General features: G+C 39.6%; 1 protein-coding gene across 4 annotated transcripts in view; it reads left to right on the plus strand.

The window, feature by feature from the left end:
- dlg3 (discs, large homolog 3 (Drosophila)) overlaps positions 1 to 20071 on the plus strand; it is a 559740-nt gene that overhangs the window by 300384 nt on the left and 239285 nt on the right. For all 4 annotated transcript variants that reach the window (XM_073058148.1, XM_073058152.1, XM_073058151.1 and 1 more), the window contains one exon: positions 7241 to 7294. In XM_073058148.1, the coding sequence (XP_072914249.1) occupies positions 7241 to 7294 (54 nt within the window). The remainder of the gene's footprint in view (positions 1 to 7240; positions 7295 to 20071) is intronic.

Here is a 20071-nt window from a genome sequence, read left to right on the forward strand (position 1 = left end):
ACAAACAGAGAAAAGCAGCTAAGACCTGAATGCCATGCTTTTCAATATTCATCACAAAATAAAAAAGGCTCATGTACTACCAGCACAGGTCCAAATACTTACTCTGGAGGTTGTTCTGATTGTTTCTGCCACACTGCACATCTCAAGGTGAATTTCATGGCAATCATAGTTTTTCATGCAGTATTTAATTGATTCATGGATGCAGCCACAACCTATTGAGGTGCAAAATGCCAGATACAGTTTATGGAAAACTTCATTACAGATTCATTGAGGCTTGTCTCCACATACTCATGAGTGAACTCCTACAGCCTGTAATTACACTATGGATCACTATCATATCATGCTGGTCTGGAGATTTTCTTTTAATTGTGGTGGTAGACATGATTACCCATTTAAAATGTACATGCCATGTCTCTGTTACAGTAAAGGAAAGAGGAATTCAGATTGCCTAAACATTATATTTTTTCTCTTTTTTAGTGTTCTGAATATGTACTCTGTACAGCTGTAACATCAAATTGATCAATTGTACAAAAGGATGAAAATGGCTAAATATATGTTAAAAACCGCCAGGGTGGTTTACATCTAGAATCATAAACCAAAATGGGACCCACACAGTTCCTAACAACAGCTAGATGAAATGTATTCAGCTGCCATGTCTTTGGCACAGTAATCACTAGGAAACACAATAGAGATTAAAGCACATATCTTCCAGGAAAGCTGCATTAAACGCTGCTGAAAGGTGAGAGAAAATACAGGGAGGCAAGGCACAGTAATCTAAAGTATATATGGGTACCTCTGGATCACTCAAATGCTACAAGTGACCCCAGAGCGCTTCAATTTGTGTGTCATTAGAGTAAATTGCACACAAATATGCCAGTATTAGTTGTCAAACTGGCTAGAATTCATCTGGAAATGTTCACTAGTACAATAAAAGCCAGGTCAAACAATTGTGCAGGATCTGCAGAAGAAAAACAGGTGCAAATGAATTAATTTCCAAGGCTAGTATTAGGGTTCAAGTGCTAGGACTTGTAATCCCAGAATCTTACTGTGATCCCCAGATTTCTCTTCTTTTTAAGAGGAACAGAAGCTTGCGAGAATTGAAATGCTCTGCAGCCATCTTGGCATTAGGATCTCGTTTCTCACAATTTTCTTCCTTAACGTTTTCAAATTTTTGTTTGAAAATTGTTATATAGGATCACACTGTTACAATGAGATAGCACTAAGTAATTAGAGCTATTTCTCCATCAGAATTTTTTGCTTCTGAAATTTGGGGAGTTGAGTACATGGCATTCTCAACGATTTAATATGCCATCTCCGTGATCTCTCATTTGGTCATTTGCTTCAGCAGAATGGTCTCCATTACTCTTATTCAAGCCTTCTTTCTTTCAATCTAACAAATATAATTTGATTTCTGCCTTTTCTGACTGTGATTTCTCACTCAAACTGGGGTTAATTTTTATATGTGCAGTGGTGAAAAAGGAGAATAGCAAACTTATAGCGTTTGTAAAGATTTATTCTATTTTTACTTCCATGAAAGTAAAATTTTAAAAAATGTGGGTTTGGATTTAAAATGGATTTCCTTTTTCCTCTTATCTGTCCTTTACACTATGGCTCAGGCTAAGGCAAAATTCTCTTCATTCTTTTTTTCTCTTGCCTTTCTCTCTCTCCCTTCCCCTTTTATCCTTATTTCATGCTGTTTTCTTCAATAAGGCATCGTTTCCCTATGCTCCTGCACCTTTTCCATTATGTATTTCCTTCAGAAATTTTGAAATGGATTTAATGTACATGGGTACATAAATGCAGATCCTAATTTTTAATATGTATGGAGATCTCTCAGCATTATTCATTTCAAGAAGCTGCTATATTGGCTACAAAATTACCTACACAGGATACACCTTGGACTGCTTAAATTATTGGTTAAAAAAGGACTGATTTGTAAAATCTGCATATTTCCACAATTAAAGCACTAAGTGGCAAAATTAAGGCTTCATTATTTCCACTGGATATTTGCTAGATGTCTGCCTTCCTTCAATAATTTTTACTTTTTTGAACTTGATAGATACAGTATGGGAAAATGTATTGGAATGCATATCTAGACCTTGGTGCTGGATGGGTTAAATAACTCAAGAGGTTGGGAATAAATTCATTCTGTTGGCATCCCACATCAGGTAGGGTTAGTTGTGGGAGGTTCTTGCTGTCTTTTTAAAAGCATATAATGACAAGACAATCTGGAAAGAAAAGCAGAAGCTATAATTACACGACCTTGTGACCGTCAAAAGATGATGTGAATTTGCATTTGTGATGCAGTAATCTCTGAGGTTTGGAATGTTCATACCCACACTCCCCAAGCAATTACCACTATATTGTATGGCACTCTTATCAGCTCCAGCTCTATGATCTTCAGATCTGAAGTGTAGGCCGCAGATGTAGGTGCACTCACTGCTCACAGCAGCAGGCTACAGAAATCATTCCTGAAGTAAAAAGGTTTATACTATTGCAAACTCTTTGCTATTATTATTTATTATCCAGAATTCTATTGTTAATTCCTCTTTTTGCCCCTTTATTTTGAACCCTATTCTCTTTAATAATTCTCTCCCAGGAGAAATTAGTAGGGATCTACTGAGGTACCTGAGAGGACATCACGGTAACACAGCAGTAACCGCTGCTGCCTTGCACTTCCAGAGACCCATGCTTGACCGTGACCTTGGGTGCTCCCTGTATGGAGTTTCAACACTCTCCCAACGATTACACAGGCTTCTGTTGGGTGCTCTGGTTTCTCTCACTTTCCAAAGACACTGAGAAGTTCATTAGCCACTGTAAGTTATCACTTAGTGCAGGTTAGTGGCAAAAGAATCTAAGAAAGTTGAAGGGCATGAGAGAGGGAAGGAGGAAACTGAGGCAGGAAATGGGACTGATGGGAGTCTTCTACTGGGAACTGGCATGAACGAAATGGCCTCTTTCTGTATTGGTCTAAGTAATTTCTAAATAAATATCGTCACAGTCCAACAAACCAGCTTTGCAGTAAATGTGTTAACTAAACAATATATTCAAAAATGGCTCAATTTGCAAAATAATTATTGCACAACCTCAAATTTAGTTATTTATTTATAGTCCTAAACTATTTATAACACATACATCTCTCAAAATAGGATATTTGTTAAAATTTATGAAATGCATTTATGACACCAAGTTTTGCCCTTATTTATAAATCTTTGTTGTCATGACATTAGTCCAAACCATAACCCAAGTTTGCTTCAGTTCCATACCCCTATCCAAGCAGTCAGTTATTTTGACTTTTGTAAGAAGTTTACTAAGGTATGGAGTGGAAGGTAGGATCAAAATGTTGATTGTAGAGAGTGGTCCTAAAAAGATGGTGATATTTGGAAAGGATGTTCCAAAACAGCATGACTGGAGTCGCCAAAGGTTCTTGTACCAATGATGAAGCAGGAGGAAAAGGAGAGATTCGCAAAACACACACAATCAGAAGAATGTTTGGAAGGGGTCTGAAGCAAACTGGAGAAACAGATTGGAGAAAGGCCATAAAGACATAGATTTAATAAATAAGGATCAAACTTGCTATCACAGTGCATTTCATTATTATTAGAAATATATATTGTGTTGTAAATAGATTAAAACTATGAATAAAAAGATGATTTGCAGTTTATGCAATTATTAATTTGCAAATGGTGTCATGACTAGACATTTTTCAAAATTCAGGAAAATCAATTAAGTTCAATAAAAGCATTATCTCCTGAACTGAATAATTTAGATAAGTTACAATGCAAACCATATAAAGCCTACAGAGGAGACCTTCCAGAACATCAGAGACATCAGTAAAGTAGAATGACAGAAAGCCTTGATTAGTGAATGCCATCTTGGACATTAGTGTTGTTAGTGATCATTAATAATGCAGATTAATAATAATCTATTATTAATGAATGAACTAGTGAAAGATGTCAAGGTATCTATTAATGAATGTGGAAGCTATTGTTAGTGATTGATAGTGGAGTAAAATCAATTTTTAATGTACGTGAGCTTGTAGATTGGTATAAACAACTTATGAACAGCAATAGAGGTGTTGCCTGTTGCTAACATACATGAAACGAAATTCTAAAAGTATGGTTAATCTGTTATAGAGCACTTATTGTCCCCGGTAGCAGTGAGTTTAATCATTGAGCTTAACATTCATTAGCAATATCTCTGCTGAGGAAGAAGTCAGGAATGTGACAGAATTTTGCTCAGTTGCTTGGTTGAGATATGCTCAAACAATAGTCCATAACCTTGGCATCATCTTGAACAAGGCATCCTATCTAATATACCGAACATTAATTCCATCTGATATCAGAGGACTGTACTGCAGTGCATACTAACTTCAGAATATACCACAATCATCTGCTCAAACTTTTCCAATGGCATTCTAAACCTGTAACCTCTATCAGCAAGAATACCGCCACCTTCAGTTCCCATTTCATGTCCTGCACCAGTTTGGCCATTCCTGCTCTGTCACTATTTCTAAATCCTGGAACTCCATAGCCAACAACTCCAGAAGGACTGTAGCAGCAGATCTAGAAGACTGATTTTCACTTTTCCATTGATCCCTACTTGAATAAGGTAAATGACTGAAAAACAAGAGGATAGCTTCACCAAGCTGGTAGGGCAAGGTTTACAGCTATGATTCCTCACATGGTCAATTCTAGACCAGAGCTTTAAGGAAACTCTTAAGTTAAACCTGTGGGAACTGAAAGTATTTTAGTGTTTAAAGCTGTTATGACTGTTTTCTCACACTCTATAGGGAACTTTACAGAGAGATGCTGACAGAGGTCACACATCTTCTCAGCTGGGAATTGTGTGCAAGGTGATGAGTCTTTTTTAGGATTCCACCTATGATTCTCTGTAATTTTTTTGCTTGTCTCTGTGAGAGATAACACCACTTAGAAATGGAGCACTTCTCATTTTTCAAACAGCAGAACAGATAATGCTACACAAAAGGGCAGTCAAAGAAAAAGATAGGTTAAGGTAGAGGAGATAAATTTACATGATTGTGCAATACAACACTTCAAAACGCACAGCCTTAACAGCAAAAGGAAAGGACCATCTATTCAACTTTAAAGGCAGTAACAGGATTTAAAATGCAGGAAACGGGTGCTCTCTGTTTTTTTGAAAACTTACAATGTCACGTAGGTGAGAAAACATGGGAAAGAAAGGTAAACATCTTTAACTATTATTTCCATTGTCAACTATTACAGTTGGCCGTCCTTATCCGCGAGTTCCGCTTGCACGAATTCAACTAACCGCGAATCGAGAAAACCCGGAAGTGCTCTTCCAGCACTTGTTGTTCGAGCATGTACAGACTTTTTTTTCTTGTCATTATTCCTTAAACAATGCAGTATAACAACTAGTCTACATAGCATTCACATTGTATTAGGTATTATAACTAATCTAGGGATGATTTAAAGTATACGGGAGGATGTGCGTAGATTACCGCGGATCAGGATCGAAAAAAGTCGGAAGCTCTCTTACTATGTAAGTCGGAACTGGTACATCCGGTATTATTTAGCATCAGTTAGTCATACGTTTGTCTTAGTATATAGTATATATTTTACCTTTCTATGCATATAAAACACTTAAGAACTTGTGTTTCAGCGTTGGGCTCGGGAAGTTCCCGAGTTCAATCCAGTGACAGACCACCTCCAAGCGCACTCTCCTTTCCTGCCGGGTTGATGTGGAGGACCAAAAACTCAAAACCCGATAATTAAACCACTGTCTTGCTTAGTAATAATTGTAGCTTTCATCGGGACAGGACCTTTCTCACTTTATCCTTTAAAATTGTTTTGATCATTTTTCCAATGACCAATGGCATTTCACCTTTTTCCGATCGCTTTATTATTTCCATTTTATTTTCAATCGTGATTGTGATTATTTTCGTGAACAGAAACACTGCGGATTCAGAGCTCCGCCGCCAGGTCCTAATGTCCACTGCACTGAGACAGGTTAAATAAGGTCTGGGGATCCGCTGGGTCCTAAGTCCACCGCATTGAGATGGGTTGAATAAGGGACTTGAGCATCTGTGTTTTTTGGTATCCGCGAGGGGTCCCGGAACCAATCCCTCGCAGATAAGGAGGGCCGACTGTATTTCTATTTCTTGAAGGCAGCATCTGCAACATGAAGGTTATATTAGCATGAAATTATCATTGTACTGAAACTAGACAAATTAATAAGCCTTGATTATGCAATATGCACTTCCATCAGGCAGTAGTCAAATTTGAATAGTTTGATTTTAACTTCCCCTAGATTAAAATGGAGAAGTTTCTGTCCCAAATTAGCTGTCTGAAATTTAAAACTGTAGGATATAAAGAGATTGGCCTTTTTTAAAAAGATCAGGCAATGATTCTGAATCTGATTCTAAGCAGGATCCAAATGCTAATTGTATTTGAGGCTCAGTTGCGGTGGGAGTACTGGTTTTCCCAGTATCCCAGTAGGTATTTGGCCTACAAAAAAGTCAAAGATGTTGAGGAACAGGTTATAGGTCAGATTATTCAGGCTCCAGGGACCATTTGGTACTCTAATTTGGCCTACCACATCCACAACTTTCTAGTGCTATTTACACTGACACCTATTTATTTCTTGCATCCCTATCAACTTTCCCCAAGCACTCCCTGATCTTATTTTTACCTTATTACACCAAGAGAAATTTACAGTAACCAGTTAACCTAACAACCAGTGTATGACAGGAAACTGCATGATCGTGGGCAACCCTACTTAATTGTAGGAATAACATACAAGTTCCACAAGGACACCACTCAATGATTGGTTCTGTGGAGGTGGTGAAGTAGCGGAATGAACTGCTACATCATTGTGCTGCCTATCAGTTCGGGTTCAGTTTGCTATTCAATGTACTGTCTGTTATTGAATTGTAACGTTCAACAATGTTTCTTAAACATGGGGTGTTCATTTGTTGAAAGATTTTGTTGGCATGATTCACCGTTAGTGCATGAAAGTTGGAGCAGTTTATCTGCCTCCAAATATTTCCCATATTTCTCTACACCTGGTTGCTGCTCAGTGCGTGAAAGTGACCCTGGTTAGGTCAGTGCCTCTTTGGTTGTGGGTTACTTTCTCACTTGCTGTATCTTTTAGCTTTATCCACTACACCAAAATCATGACTTGTTTAGATACTTAATTAGAGTTCTATAAACTGACAGTCATTTACAGTAAAGCCAAATTTTGTGTTGTATTTTTACAGGCAAACCCTCCTCCCATTATTGTGAACGCTGATTCCCTGGATAGTGGACCTTATGTAAGTACTTTAAAATGTCCTTATTGTTTACAGTTCGCCATGAAAAGATGGAAATGGAGTAACTGCAACTGGGAATGTCTTGAGGTCTAATCAAACATTTTCTTCACATTGTGTTCACAGCAGCACTAACAAATTGTCTTTGTGACGATACTGCAGTGAGTGCTGTAATCTGCAGCAAGGTCAAGCCCTGTTGATCTAAATCTTTGCACTGAATGCTTAATGATTTTCACAAGTTGTGTCCCTAGAACAATTGATTCCATTGGTACCCCAGAACATGATCCTCTGAAGATCTATGCAGTTATTCAGCAGCTGCTGCTCACTGCTTTAGAAAAGTGACAATAAAATGGTGCCGAACAGAAATCACAATGCCCAGTATTAAATGCTTCAGGTACTAAAGTGAAACTGCCTGTCACAATCGTAGGGAAATCCAATCGGAGAGCACGTATATAAAACCAATTTGAACAGAATTTAGCAGGTGTATAAAGGGTCAAAGAAGACTGAGTCATAGGTCATAGTCATACAATATCAAAACAAGTGCTTTGGTCCAGTGGCTCCATGCAACCAAAATGCCCCATCCAAGCTAAGCACATTTGCCAGTGTTTGGCCTTCCAATTTATGTACCTGTCCAACCATCCTACAGGATTTCACTTTCTAAGCTACAACACCTTTCCCTTAATCCGAATTGTACGTCATTTGCCATTCCTCGGCCTACTTGTTCAGCTGATCAAGATCTCCCTGTCATTTTGATGATTTTCTTCATTGCTCAAGCTTACTAATCGTGCCTACATCTTCTTATCCAAATGTTTGACGTAGATGACAAACAACAATGGGCCCAGCATGATACTCAAGGCACACCACTAGGCTTCCAATCTGAGAAACTACCTTCGACCATCACCCTCTGCTTTCTTCCATCAGGCTCATTGTGTATCCAATTAGCCAATTCTCCATGTATTCCATGTGATTTAACCATCCAGAGCAGCCTGTAATGTGGAACCGTAACAAATGCTTTACCAAAGGTCACATAAACCACATCTACCACCGTGCCTTCAGCATCGTCAAAAGAACTCAATAAGGTTCATAGGCAACACAAGTGAATCTGCAGATGCTGGAAATAAATAAAAGCACAAAATGCTGGCAGAACTCAGCAGGCCAGACAGCATCTATGGCAGGAGGTAGTGACGACGTTTCGGGCCTTCTGATGAAGGGTTTCGGCCCGAAACGTCGTCACTACCTCCTCCCATAGATGCTGTCTGGCCTGCTGAGTTCTGCCAGCATTTTGTGTTTTTATCAATAAGGTTCATAAGTACTTTTACACGCCATGATAGTGTGTTGGTTAGTGCACCTCACCAGTGGTTAATGATGATGCACGTATCTTAACCAGGGCTCCCACAATTTCTTCTCTAAACCCCTATGGTGTTCTTGGATAAAGCTGGAGATTTGTCTACCTTCATACCTTTTAAGACATCCTGCACCCACTACTGAATTGCAAACTAACCCCAAGACCTCCACATTTACTCTCCCTATTCCCAAAATCTTCATGTCTCTCTCCATGATAAAATAGAGAAAAAATATTTATTGAGGACCTAGCCCATCTCCTGCAGCTCCACACAAAGGAGGTCCCCCTTTGGTTTTTGAGGGGCACAATTCTTTCTCCAGTTACTTTTTTCCCCTTATATAGTTATGCATTTTCTTTAAATTTTCCATAATCTTTTCTGCCGAAGTTATCTCATGTGCCTCCTTTGCCCTCCTGATTTCCTTCTTGAATACATTCTTCCTCCAGGGATTCACTTATTTTATTTGTATATATTTAGCGATACAGCATAGTAACTGGCCCTTCCAGCCCTATGAGCCTGCACCACCCAATTACATTGATGTGACCAATTAACCTTCTAACCCGTACATTGTTAGAATGTGGGAAGAAATCAGAGCACCCGGAGGAAACCCACATAATCAAAGGGAGTATGTACGTACAGAGAACAGGAGAATTGAACCCATGTCACCAGCACTATAATAGTTTTACTCTAAACACTACGGTACCTTGCCACTCACTTAATCTCAGCTATCCATACCTGATGCATGCCTCTTTTTCCCTGGCCAGAGTCTTATTGTCCCTCGTCATTCAGGATTCCCTACTCCTACCAGCCTTGTCCTTCACTCTAACAGAATATAGGAGTCATTCATCTGTTTTCTATCTGCTTTGTATTCTGTGTTGTGCATTTATTATGTTTATTATGGTAGCTAGATATATGGGTGGGTGTGTGGTAAAAGTGAAGGGAATAAGTAACATATTCATGCTTTGTTCTGGGAAGTTTAGAGCTGAGGATTATTGTGTGTCATATCTTTTGTTGAACACTTAACTCTACTTAACTTCACTTAATTATCTTTGAAATCACTTAACTTTGTTTAAGTCCGCCTAAATACATTTAATGTTGTTAGTTTTAGTTTCATAAGTTTCATCACTTCAAGATTGTATGTTTTGCCAGTTGCTAATAAAGGATCAAAGACATTTCTTCAACTTTTCTGAAGTTCACTGAATTCATCAGAGGGTGCATCCTACTGGATAACTACCCATGTGGTTGCCAACAATAGCACTGGTTTGCTCGAGTTGCCTCTACAAGGAACGTGCAAACTTTGAGCTCTCACTACCTCACCTTTATTAACATTCCACTTGCCTGTGATCCCTTTCTCAAGGAAAAACACCTTCAATATTTGTAAGCTCCTGTTTCATACTGTCAAAATTTGCATTGCCCCAGTTTAGAACTTCAACCTATTGATCAGTCTGTCCCTTTCTGTAACCATATTAAAACTATTAGCACTATGGTCACTATTCCCAAAGTTCTCTCCCACTTTACCTCAATCACGTCCCGGCCTATTACCCAAGAGTAGGTCGAGCTTTTCCCTCTCCCAAGTAGGGCCCTCTACATATTACCCAATAAAACTTTCCTGTCAGTACTTAACAAATTCCACCCCATCTAAGCCCATAACAATCCCAGTGTATGCTCAGAAAGTTGAAATCCCCTGTTATGACATCCCTATTATTTTAACAAACTTGCACAATCTTCCTGCATATTTGTTCCCAGTGGACCATTTGAGGCCTATATTACAATCCCAGTGATGTGATCATCCCTTCTTATTTCTCAGCTCCACCCATAAAGCCTCACTGGATAATCCTTCAGTAATTCCAACTCTGACTACCACAGTGACATTCCCCTTCATCAAAAATGAAAATCTGCCTCCCCCACCTCTCTTCTGCCTTAAGCACTTTGTAGCCTGGAACATTCCTGTGTTTCCCTCAGGCATGTTTCCATAATGGTTATAATGGCACACTCCCACATGGCTATCCCTTTGTCATCCACCTTAGCTGAGGTCTGCACTTGGAAGTGGGTGCATGAGGACCTGTGATGCAACAGGGTAACTATTTCTTAAACTTGGTGAGAAAAATGATAAGCTTAAGGATGGGCAAGATGCTGGGCAGACTGCCTCTTGAACAGGCTGAAAGGTAAGTATCTTTCACAAGTTACCATAATTTTTTAACACTACACTGACCTCTGACCTTTTTACCAAGACACAGGGTCCATTAAGAATAAAGAGTAAGGAGTGCCAATGGAGTCTAATTTTTTTCTGGGAACAACCTTAACTACAATATTTAAGCAATCAGTGTTAAGACTCAATCAATATGTTTTGACCTTGCTAGCCTTTGTAAATAATGTACTAACTAAATATCAGTCATAGGGCTTACTGATGCTTGAGACCTTAAGTGCCATTTTACAGCTGAAAATTAATTAATGAATCATGCAGGAGAGATAAGAGGTGCATAATGCATCCCTACATCCTGACAGGTCTTTGAAGGTGTTAGTTGCACTCACTCATGCTTTTGTGTCTAGGAATACAGAAAAATGGCTTTCGGCATTGGTTTTTCTTCGTGTTAGTTTTTATGATGTAAGTGGAGATCATGTGGAGCTAATGGTAGGAGAACGTTGTTCTGAATTCAGAGGCTATAACTCACATCCAAGAAAGGATCATAATTCCACTGGTAGTAGTTGAGCTTTCCCTAGTACAGGATCCTGATAAAGTGTCTCATCCCAAAATATCGACCATACATTCCTCTCCATAGATGCTGCTTGACCTGCTGAATCCCTCCAAGGTTATGTATGTGTTCCTCTAGATTTCCAGCATCTGCAGAATCTTATATTTTGTAGAGTCATAGAGCATGGAAACCGGCCCTTTGACCCAATTTGTCTATGCTGACTGTGCTGCCCATTGCCCAGTCCCATCAACCTGTGTTTGGCCTGTAGCCCTCTAAACGTTTCCGATCCATGTACTTATCTGGATGGCAATTAAATGTTGACAATATGCCCACCTCAACCACTATTTCTGGCAGTTCATTCCAAATGTACAGTACTGTTTGTGGACTTTTTAAAGCTCTCAAAATCTCTTGTGCATTATCCGATTGCTTCTTCAACAATCCAAGGGTTTTACCAGCACCATCCTAATGATTTGCTGTCCTCGATCCTGCATCAGTGCTAAATTTGCTTTCCACTAATTTAATACTCTGACCTTTAAGTTTTGTCTCAGTTTAATTGAAAAGTTTTCTGAATCTATTTATACAATGCAATTGGTTATCATTTATAAGCTGATAAAATCACCTCTCCCTCTCAGTTACCGCCATTCAAAATGAGAAGCGCAAGTCTCTCCTACGTACTCTGGAGCCATGAAGTCTGAGGGGAGACATGTTAGAGGTTTAAAAGGTTGTGAGAGGCACAGATAGAGTAGACCACTGGTATCTTCTTCCCATGGCCAAAATTTCTAATACTAGAGGGCCTGCATTTAAGGTGAGGGGCTAAACTCAAAGAAGAGCTGAAAGAAATCTGCAGATGCTGGAAATCTGAGCACCACACAAAAGAGGGAAAACCTTACTGTTGAAGGACTTCAACCTGAAACGTCAACTGTACTTTTTTCCATAGATACTGCCTGGCCTGCTGAGTTCCTCCAGCATTTTGTTTGTGTTGCTCAAAGAAGTGCTGGCCAGCTGGGGGCGCAGTGGCATCAGCGCCGAAATTCGGAAGTGAAGGCTCCCAAGTTCAAACCCCCCCAGGCACGCTTTCCATCTGTGCCAGGCTGAGCACTGAGCTAGCCACTCGGCCTCGTAAAAAGCAAGGGTCGAGTCAGGAACGTTCATACTGTGACCCAGTTAATCCGAAAGGAGACCAATCCTGACACCACGCACCAGACAAGAGTGGCTGACTGTCTGGTGTGACAAGCTATGAAATGAAATGAAAAGAAGTGCTAGGCAATTTATTTTACAATGAGAATAGGAGGTGCCTGATGGTGGTATTAGTAGTGACAAATATGATAGAGGTGTTTAAAATGTTCTTTATATAGGCACAGTGTGGCAGGGTGGAGATACATCTCTACCAAAGGAGGTGTAAGGTGCTCCTTCCCTCCGCTAGCCTGCAGGTCACCCTTGGGCAAGGTGTAGCAACCCACCTGCACCTCCTCCCCCCAGTCAGGGTCACGTGAAGCCAAGGGAGCAGGTGGTGGATGGTTGTTATGATGGCACATGGTGCTCACACCAAATATGTGGCTTTCAGATCTTTTGACACAGGAGAAAGTCTATGAAAGGCTTTCATTATGATATCACCGTATCTTTAATTTGGCAGCATTTCCTCTCTCTTACCTCAGTACCAGCAACAACATTGCCTTCGTCTTGTTGTGCATGACTGTCTTTTCCCATTCTGTGTCCTCACCTCGGTCCTCAGCAATCCTGTTGTTCCTCTTTCCATGTACAGAGCAAATGGATGAGTCTGCTTGTATCTCTCACGCTTGCCATTGCATCTGTTACAACCCAGTCAGCCACTATCACTGTTCTATTTTAGAAACTCCATTCTCTATAGCTTCTCATTGGAACTCAGTCTTGCTGCCCCCTCAAGCAACAATACTTATAATTGATACCGATATCAATGCCTACTGTGTATTGGTTCCTATTAGTTACAACAGAGAAATTCACCTGGTGTTTGCTGCATGTGTGGACCCACCTTTGGTCTCCACTGGACATTCAGCTCTCACCTGTGGCTCCAAGTAGCTGTCTGTACGGGACAGCAGCCTCTCCCCAGTATACTGCTTCAACGGGTGGGCTAAACCAGATGAAGGTAGCTGGCAGGCCTCATAACCTAGTGAAATAAGGATATGTCTTTTGTATCATGTGAAATCAGCTCTGGTAGACTGGTGGATGAGTTCAACATTGATATCCAAAGACCAAGAAAGGAGAACAAAGGCATGATAAGGCACATCCACTGTAACCAAGGAAGACCCCAGTTCATGTCTACTCATACCACCAGACCCCGACTTCAGAAATCAGCACAATGCAATGGCTTTTTCATTTTAAAAACTCTCACGCACAGCTTTCACTGTCATTGTTGGATAAGATGGACAACCAACCTGCTGCCATATTCTTTTGATTGACTGTAAATGAACAAAATTGCCACAGACACCTAGTGCAGATAATGGACTGCTTTCATAATGATTTTGATTATTGCATCCTCATCTTCATTTTCATTGTTACATAAGACCGTAAGATATAGAAGCAGAATTAGGCTATTCAACCTATCAAGTCTGCTCCACCATTCCATCATGGCTGATCCCAGATCCCACTCAACCCTGATATACCTGCTTTCTCGCCATTTCCTTTGATGTCCTGACCAATCAGGAAACTATCAACTTCCGCTTTAAGTATACCCACGGACTTGGCCTCCACTACAATCTGTGGCAGAGTATTCCATAGTTGCATTACTCTCTGGCTAAAAGAAAATCCTCCTTACCTCTGTTCTAAAAGGTCATCTCTCAATTTTGAGGCTGTCCTCTCTGGTTCTAAATACCCCCACCATAGGAAACATCTGCTCCTCATCCACCTTATCCTCCCTTTTCAATGTTCGGTAGGTTTCAATGAGATTCCCATACATTCATCTAAATTTCAGTGAGTACAGGCCCAAAGCTGCCAAGCACTCCTCATATGTTAAATTGCAGTATGAATTCAATCATATGATCACTGCAATCTAAGAGTTCATTTATGTTAAGCTCCCAATCTAAAATAGCCTTTACCTGAGTAGGCGCAAGCACAAGCTGCTCTAATTGAAATTGCAGTAAGAAAATCAATTCTAAAATGTCTTAATGCTTATTTCTTGCCCACAATTGGTGACAAAGATCACTGCTTTTTGAACACAAACACACACAAATGATGCTAAGCACGGTGTAGTGTCTAACAGCCACACATGTTCATGCAATTGACTCTATTTAGAAACTGTTTGGCGACTGCCTCCTGTCACAATTAAGTGCCACAGTGTCCCAAATAAATGAAGGGAATCCCAACCATTTTCTCATTGTTTTTATTCTTTAAGAGTTGTCCCAAATAAGCGTCTGCCCTGATGGACCAATTAACCTGAATCCACTGTACACGGACACTGAATGTGGAGATATATTGATACATATAGAACATAGAACAGTACTGTTCCTTCTGCTCATGACGTTGTGCCAATATTTCAATCTATACCAAGGTCGATCTAACACTTCCCGTTTGCATAACACACCATTTTTCTTTCATCCATGTGCCTATCTAAATCTTAAATGTCTTTAATATATCTGCTTCTACCATAATCCAGCACGTTCCACAAACCTAGCTCTCTCTGTTTACAAACAAACTACTTCTGACACTCCCACAATGCTGCACTCCAGTCACCTTAAAATTATGGCCTCTCATACTAGCCATTTCTGCTCTAGGATAAAAGTTCTGGCTGTCTACTCTCTCAATGCCTCTTATCATCTTATACACTTCTATCAAGTCTCCTCTCATTCTCCTTCAATTCAAATGGGAAAACCCTCACTCATTTAACTTATCCTCATAACACATGCTCTTTTAGCTCTTTTATCCAGGTAGAAATCTAGTTAAATCTTCTTCACCCTCTCCACATCCTTCCTATAATGAGTTGACCAAAACTGAACACACTACTCCCAGTGAGGTCTAACCAAAGTTTTACAGAGCTGCAACATTACCTCCCAGCACATGTACTCAATCCTCCAACTATTAAAGGCCAGCACACCATATAATTTCTTAACTACCCTATCAACTTGTGTAACGACTTTGAAGATGGAGGATATGGACTCTGTTTCTCAGTTAAGAATCCTGCCATTATCCTTGTACTTTGCCTTCAAGTTTGATCTTCTAAAGTACATTGCTTCACACTTTTCAGGAGTGAACTCCATCTTCCACTTTTCAGCCCAGTTCTATGTCCTATTAATGTCTTTTTGTAACCTGTGACAACCTACACTTTCCACAATACCACCAACCTATGTGTCATTTGCAAACTGACAAACCCACCCTTTCACTTCCTCATCCAAGTCTCTTATAAAAGTCACAAAAGTCAGGGGTCCCTGAACAGATCCCCATGGAACATGACTGTTCACTGACCTCCATATAGAATATGCTCCATCTGCTACCACCCTCCACCTTCTATAGGCAAGCCAATTCTGAACCAACGGAGTCAAATTTCTCTGGATCCCATGCCTCCTCACTTTCTAAATGAGCCTGCCATGGGAAACCTTGTCAAATGCCTTACTAAAATCTATACACACTACATCCACTGATCTATCTTCATCAATTTACTTTGTCACTTCCTCCAGTAATTCAATCAGGCTCCTGAGGCACGACCTGTCCCTCTTAAAGCCATGTTAATTATACCTAATCATACTATGCTTCTCCAAATGCTCATAAATCCTGTCACTAAGAATCCTTTCCAATAGTTCCCCACCACTGACAAAAAACTCACTGACCTATAATTAACTGTTTTGAACAAAGGAGTAACATTTGCCACCCTCCAATTTTCTAGTACTACTCTTATAGCCAGTGAAGACACAAAGATCATTGCCAAAAGTGCAGCAATCTCTTCTCTCACTTCCTATAGTAATCAGGGGTATATCCCTTCTGACCATGGGGACTTACCTATCCTATTGTATTTCAAAAGCGCATGCTCTTTCTTAGCATTAATGTGTTCCAGCATATTAGCTTGTTCCATGCTGGCATCACATTAGTCAAGGTTCTTCTCTCTGGTGAACACTGAAGCAAAATATCTACTTGCAGTTTTCCTCTGAACTAAGTCATGTGTGGTGTCTGTTTTTTTCTGTGTTTAAGTTGGCAATTAGTACAGAACATGTTTAATTCCCACTACAGTGTGATTGACATAATAGGCACAATATTTTCATTTCAGGGTGCCTTCCTGGGTCAAAGGTCACACATGTTGTCCAACCACACACTGAAGTCTCACCAAATCATTGTTGACCTGGAGAACCTAATATTACTGTGATTTTAGTCTCTTTCCATCAGTAAAAAAAGATCTTAAGATTATGGGTTTATAAATTCTATGCCATAATACAAGTTTTTGTTTACTATAATATCCAAGAAGGGCCAAAAGGCCTGTTTCTGTGCTGTAATGTTCTAAATGTTCTATCAAATCTAAGCAAAAAGCCAATTTTTCCCCTTACCCTAATGTGCAGGTTGAGTGCATTGTAATAGAATAGTATAGAAGAATATCAATTAAAGATGTAGCACCTGCACCAGTGTCACATTCACAGACAGCTTAATGTCACTCTTTTGGTGCTGAACAATTTATAGGCCTTGGCCTAGATATTTAATCTTATCCAGTCGGAAATGTCTGTTATTAATTATGTTTTGTGTGAAGAATTGAACAATCACATTAGACTTAGCCTTTACCAAGTTATTTTTATAATGCTTGTTCTGCTTACTTGGCCTCTTTTGAAATAGCATTCCACTTCACATCTCATGGACACCTGTAAAGTCCTATTTTGTTACACTTTCTTCAAGTCTGGGAATCTTGAGCTTTCTCACAGTCCTTCCTGTGTTCCAGAGATCAGCCTTGTTACACTTCGCTGCCCCTCTTCCAGAGATTAATAATTCCTTTGTGCTTCAGTAACCAGAAAGAGTATCTGAGCCAACAGTTTCAGCATGACAGCTTCAGTGTTGTACACTGCTGAGTGTTTCTTTGCTGATTGATCTGTGCTTTAGTGCAGTGAGAGTGTTCTCACATCAGATGCGGGACACTGATGTCAAGCTCCACTCCACTCACCTGACCACTCAAGCCAAGTAAAGTACTGATGGAATGTGGCACTACTTTTAGTTTCTATATTCTGGATCTCCTGTTACTATCAGGAACTGCCTAGTGGTTTGCCTGCATTGGATCTGTGGCTTCACTTAGAAAAGATTTCATTGGCAGGGAGCATTTAAGATATTTGCAGAATATGAAAGGAGCAGTTTAGCAGCGTAGCAGTTAGTGAAACGCTATTATAGCGCCACTGATAACCAATTAGGGTTAAATTCCCACCGCTGCCTGTAAGGAGTTCATATGTTTTCTCTGTGACCAGCTGGGTTTCCACCCAGGTGCTCCGGTTTCCTCCCACATTCCAAATACGTACAGGTAGGGTGAGTGAGTTGTGGGCGTGATATGTTGCCACCCGAAGCATGGCCGCACTATCCTTGCTGATTTGATTTGGCACAAACGACTTATTTCACTGTACTTTTCTGTGTTTTGATGTATATATGACAAATAAAGTTAGTATCTTTAATCTTTAATAACAGTCTTTTTTTGCAATCAACACAATTTTGCAATTTATGACGAATTCCCAATCAATGTGGCTCATTCAGTACCTGTTTTTAAATAGAATGTAGGATTTTGATCTTAACTTCACTGATCTACCTGTAATTCTTACCTGATTTGATTTCTCTGGTAGGTTTTAGGTGTTTCATTAGCAGAAAGTACTCCCCCTCATTGATTATTTCCTTCCTTAGACATATACTGTTTTACAGGTTCTAAGGGAAGTTGAATTGACTGACTATTCTACAGGAGTATCTATAGATTTCTATATACCGGTCTTTACTTGCCAAAGTAGCAACATATCAACCTTACCAATTAAGTGTGCTTAGGAAGGCTGCAATTTCCTTGTGTATCTACTTACGTACTTCCTTAAACCAAGAGCCCAGCTTTCCAGAGTCATCCCAGTATGAGCATTAAACATTAATTCTGCATTGCAAGCTGGATCATATTTTCAGGGCAACCTTCTTTCCATGTAGATTTCAAATATCACAAGCCATCTTTCCCCAAATGCAGGTACCACTTTTCCAAGAAAACTTCTACCATCTGTAAGTGACTCACATTGAGCTGTTTCCTCTTGAGCATGATTGACAAGAAGATAACCAAGTAATACCAATCAGTTTAAATAATTCTAGAAACTAAACCATCCATTTGTGATGCCAAAGGCAAGTACTTCTTGGTTAACCACAGTTCCTCATTGCTCCAGTGAATGATATTCAGCTGCAAATCCTTTTTCATAGCATGGCATTGTAGGATTGACTTTATTGCATACATAGGACTATAAATAATGGAGTGAACTCCTAAAACCCACCGTGCACAGCACATTCTGAGTCATCAGCCCCAGCACCTGAACATTTGTGTGATGGTTTTTAAATGGCAAATGACTGTTACCTGCCTCAGGTGACATCTCACTTGCACTGGATATCTCCTGACTCTGAAGACAGCTGCAACTAGCTCCTCAGCTTGGCTTCGGCTCTTCTCGCTTCTTTATGTAGCTAGTCTAAAGTTTCCACACTTCTTGTCAGTACACTGGAGTTTGGAAGGAAGGGAGTGATCTGTTGGAAAGATAGTAGAATAAAGAGATGATGTTTCACAAACACTTTCTGGTCTGTTACAACAAAATAAAGGACAGAGAAAGCCAAGAAATAAATCACTCAATGCTTTTGGTAATCTTAGAATAGAGAACCTTCATGTGATGCAGTGACTAAACTCATTTGAGCCAGGAACTAAGCAGACATGAAAGGAGAAATTTTCTACCTAGCCCTTCCTCTTTCTCTCAGTTTCTCCCTTCACCTTGCTCAGCCCTTTTTGTGAGGAATGGAAGATCAGAAGATGGGACTGTACCTTTGTTTTGGTTGTTCTTTTTTGATGATTCTGCAATACTTTTACCTTTAAAGGGAAAGTGGAAGTGTAAACATCCTTTGTTCTGAAATACAATAAAGGATTTAAGATATATTATTTAATGCATGTGACAGTTGGTATGGCAATGCAAGTTTATACAAACCTTGTCATTCATTTCTACGTTATGAGCAAAAAAACATTTTCAGCAGAAGGAAAGGAAAGAGTTGTTAAGATTTTGTTTTGTATCTTATTAATATTTCAAGAAAGATAAAGAGAATGCTCATCATTCAAGGTCAAGGTCACTGTAAATTTGAAATATGCATTGTTTCAAGCTGTGGTGGTCTCCTTGCACTTTGGCTTACTTAGTGGTGTTATTAAATTATTAAGTAGCCATCTGGGATCACTGTAGGTGGCACCATTGCCAAAGCCAATTTCTTGCAATGTGAGCTTGCCGCATACCTTAGATTAGCTTCCTTCTGTCACTGCCACGGGATATGGGTATTGTTGAGCATTTATTGCTTGTCCCTCCATGTCTATAAACTAAATGGCATGTTATGGTATTTCATAGGGAAATTAAGTCACAAAAGACTAGCCCATATAAGGACAACAGATTTTTTAAACTGCAGAATGCTAGTGAATCAGATGTTTTTTTACTTAACAGTCTCATAGTTTCACAATCACTGTTAGTGATACAGAATCTCTGTCAATTACATGGTTGAATTTAAATTCTCTGGATATCTTGATAGAACACAAACTCATATCTACCGGTAAATAGTGCAAC

Source organism: Hemitrygon akajei, chromosome 10 (genome assembly GCF_048418815.1).
Source record: "Hemitrygon akajei chromosome 10, sHemAka1.3, whole genome shotgun sequence".
Taxonomy (NCBI): domain Eukaryota; kingdom Metazoa; phylum Chordata; class Chondrichthyes; order Myliobatiformes; family Dasyatidae; genus Hemitrygon; species Hemitrygon akajei.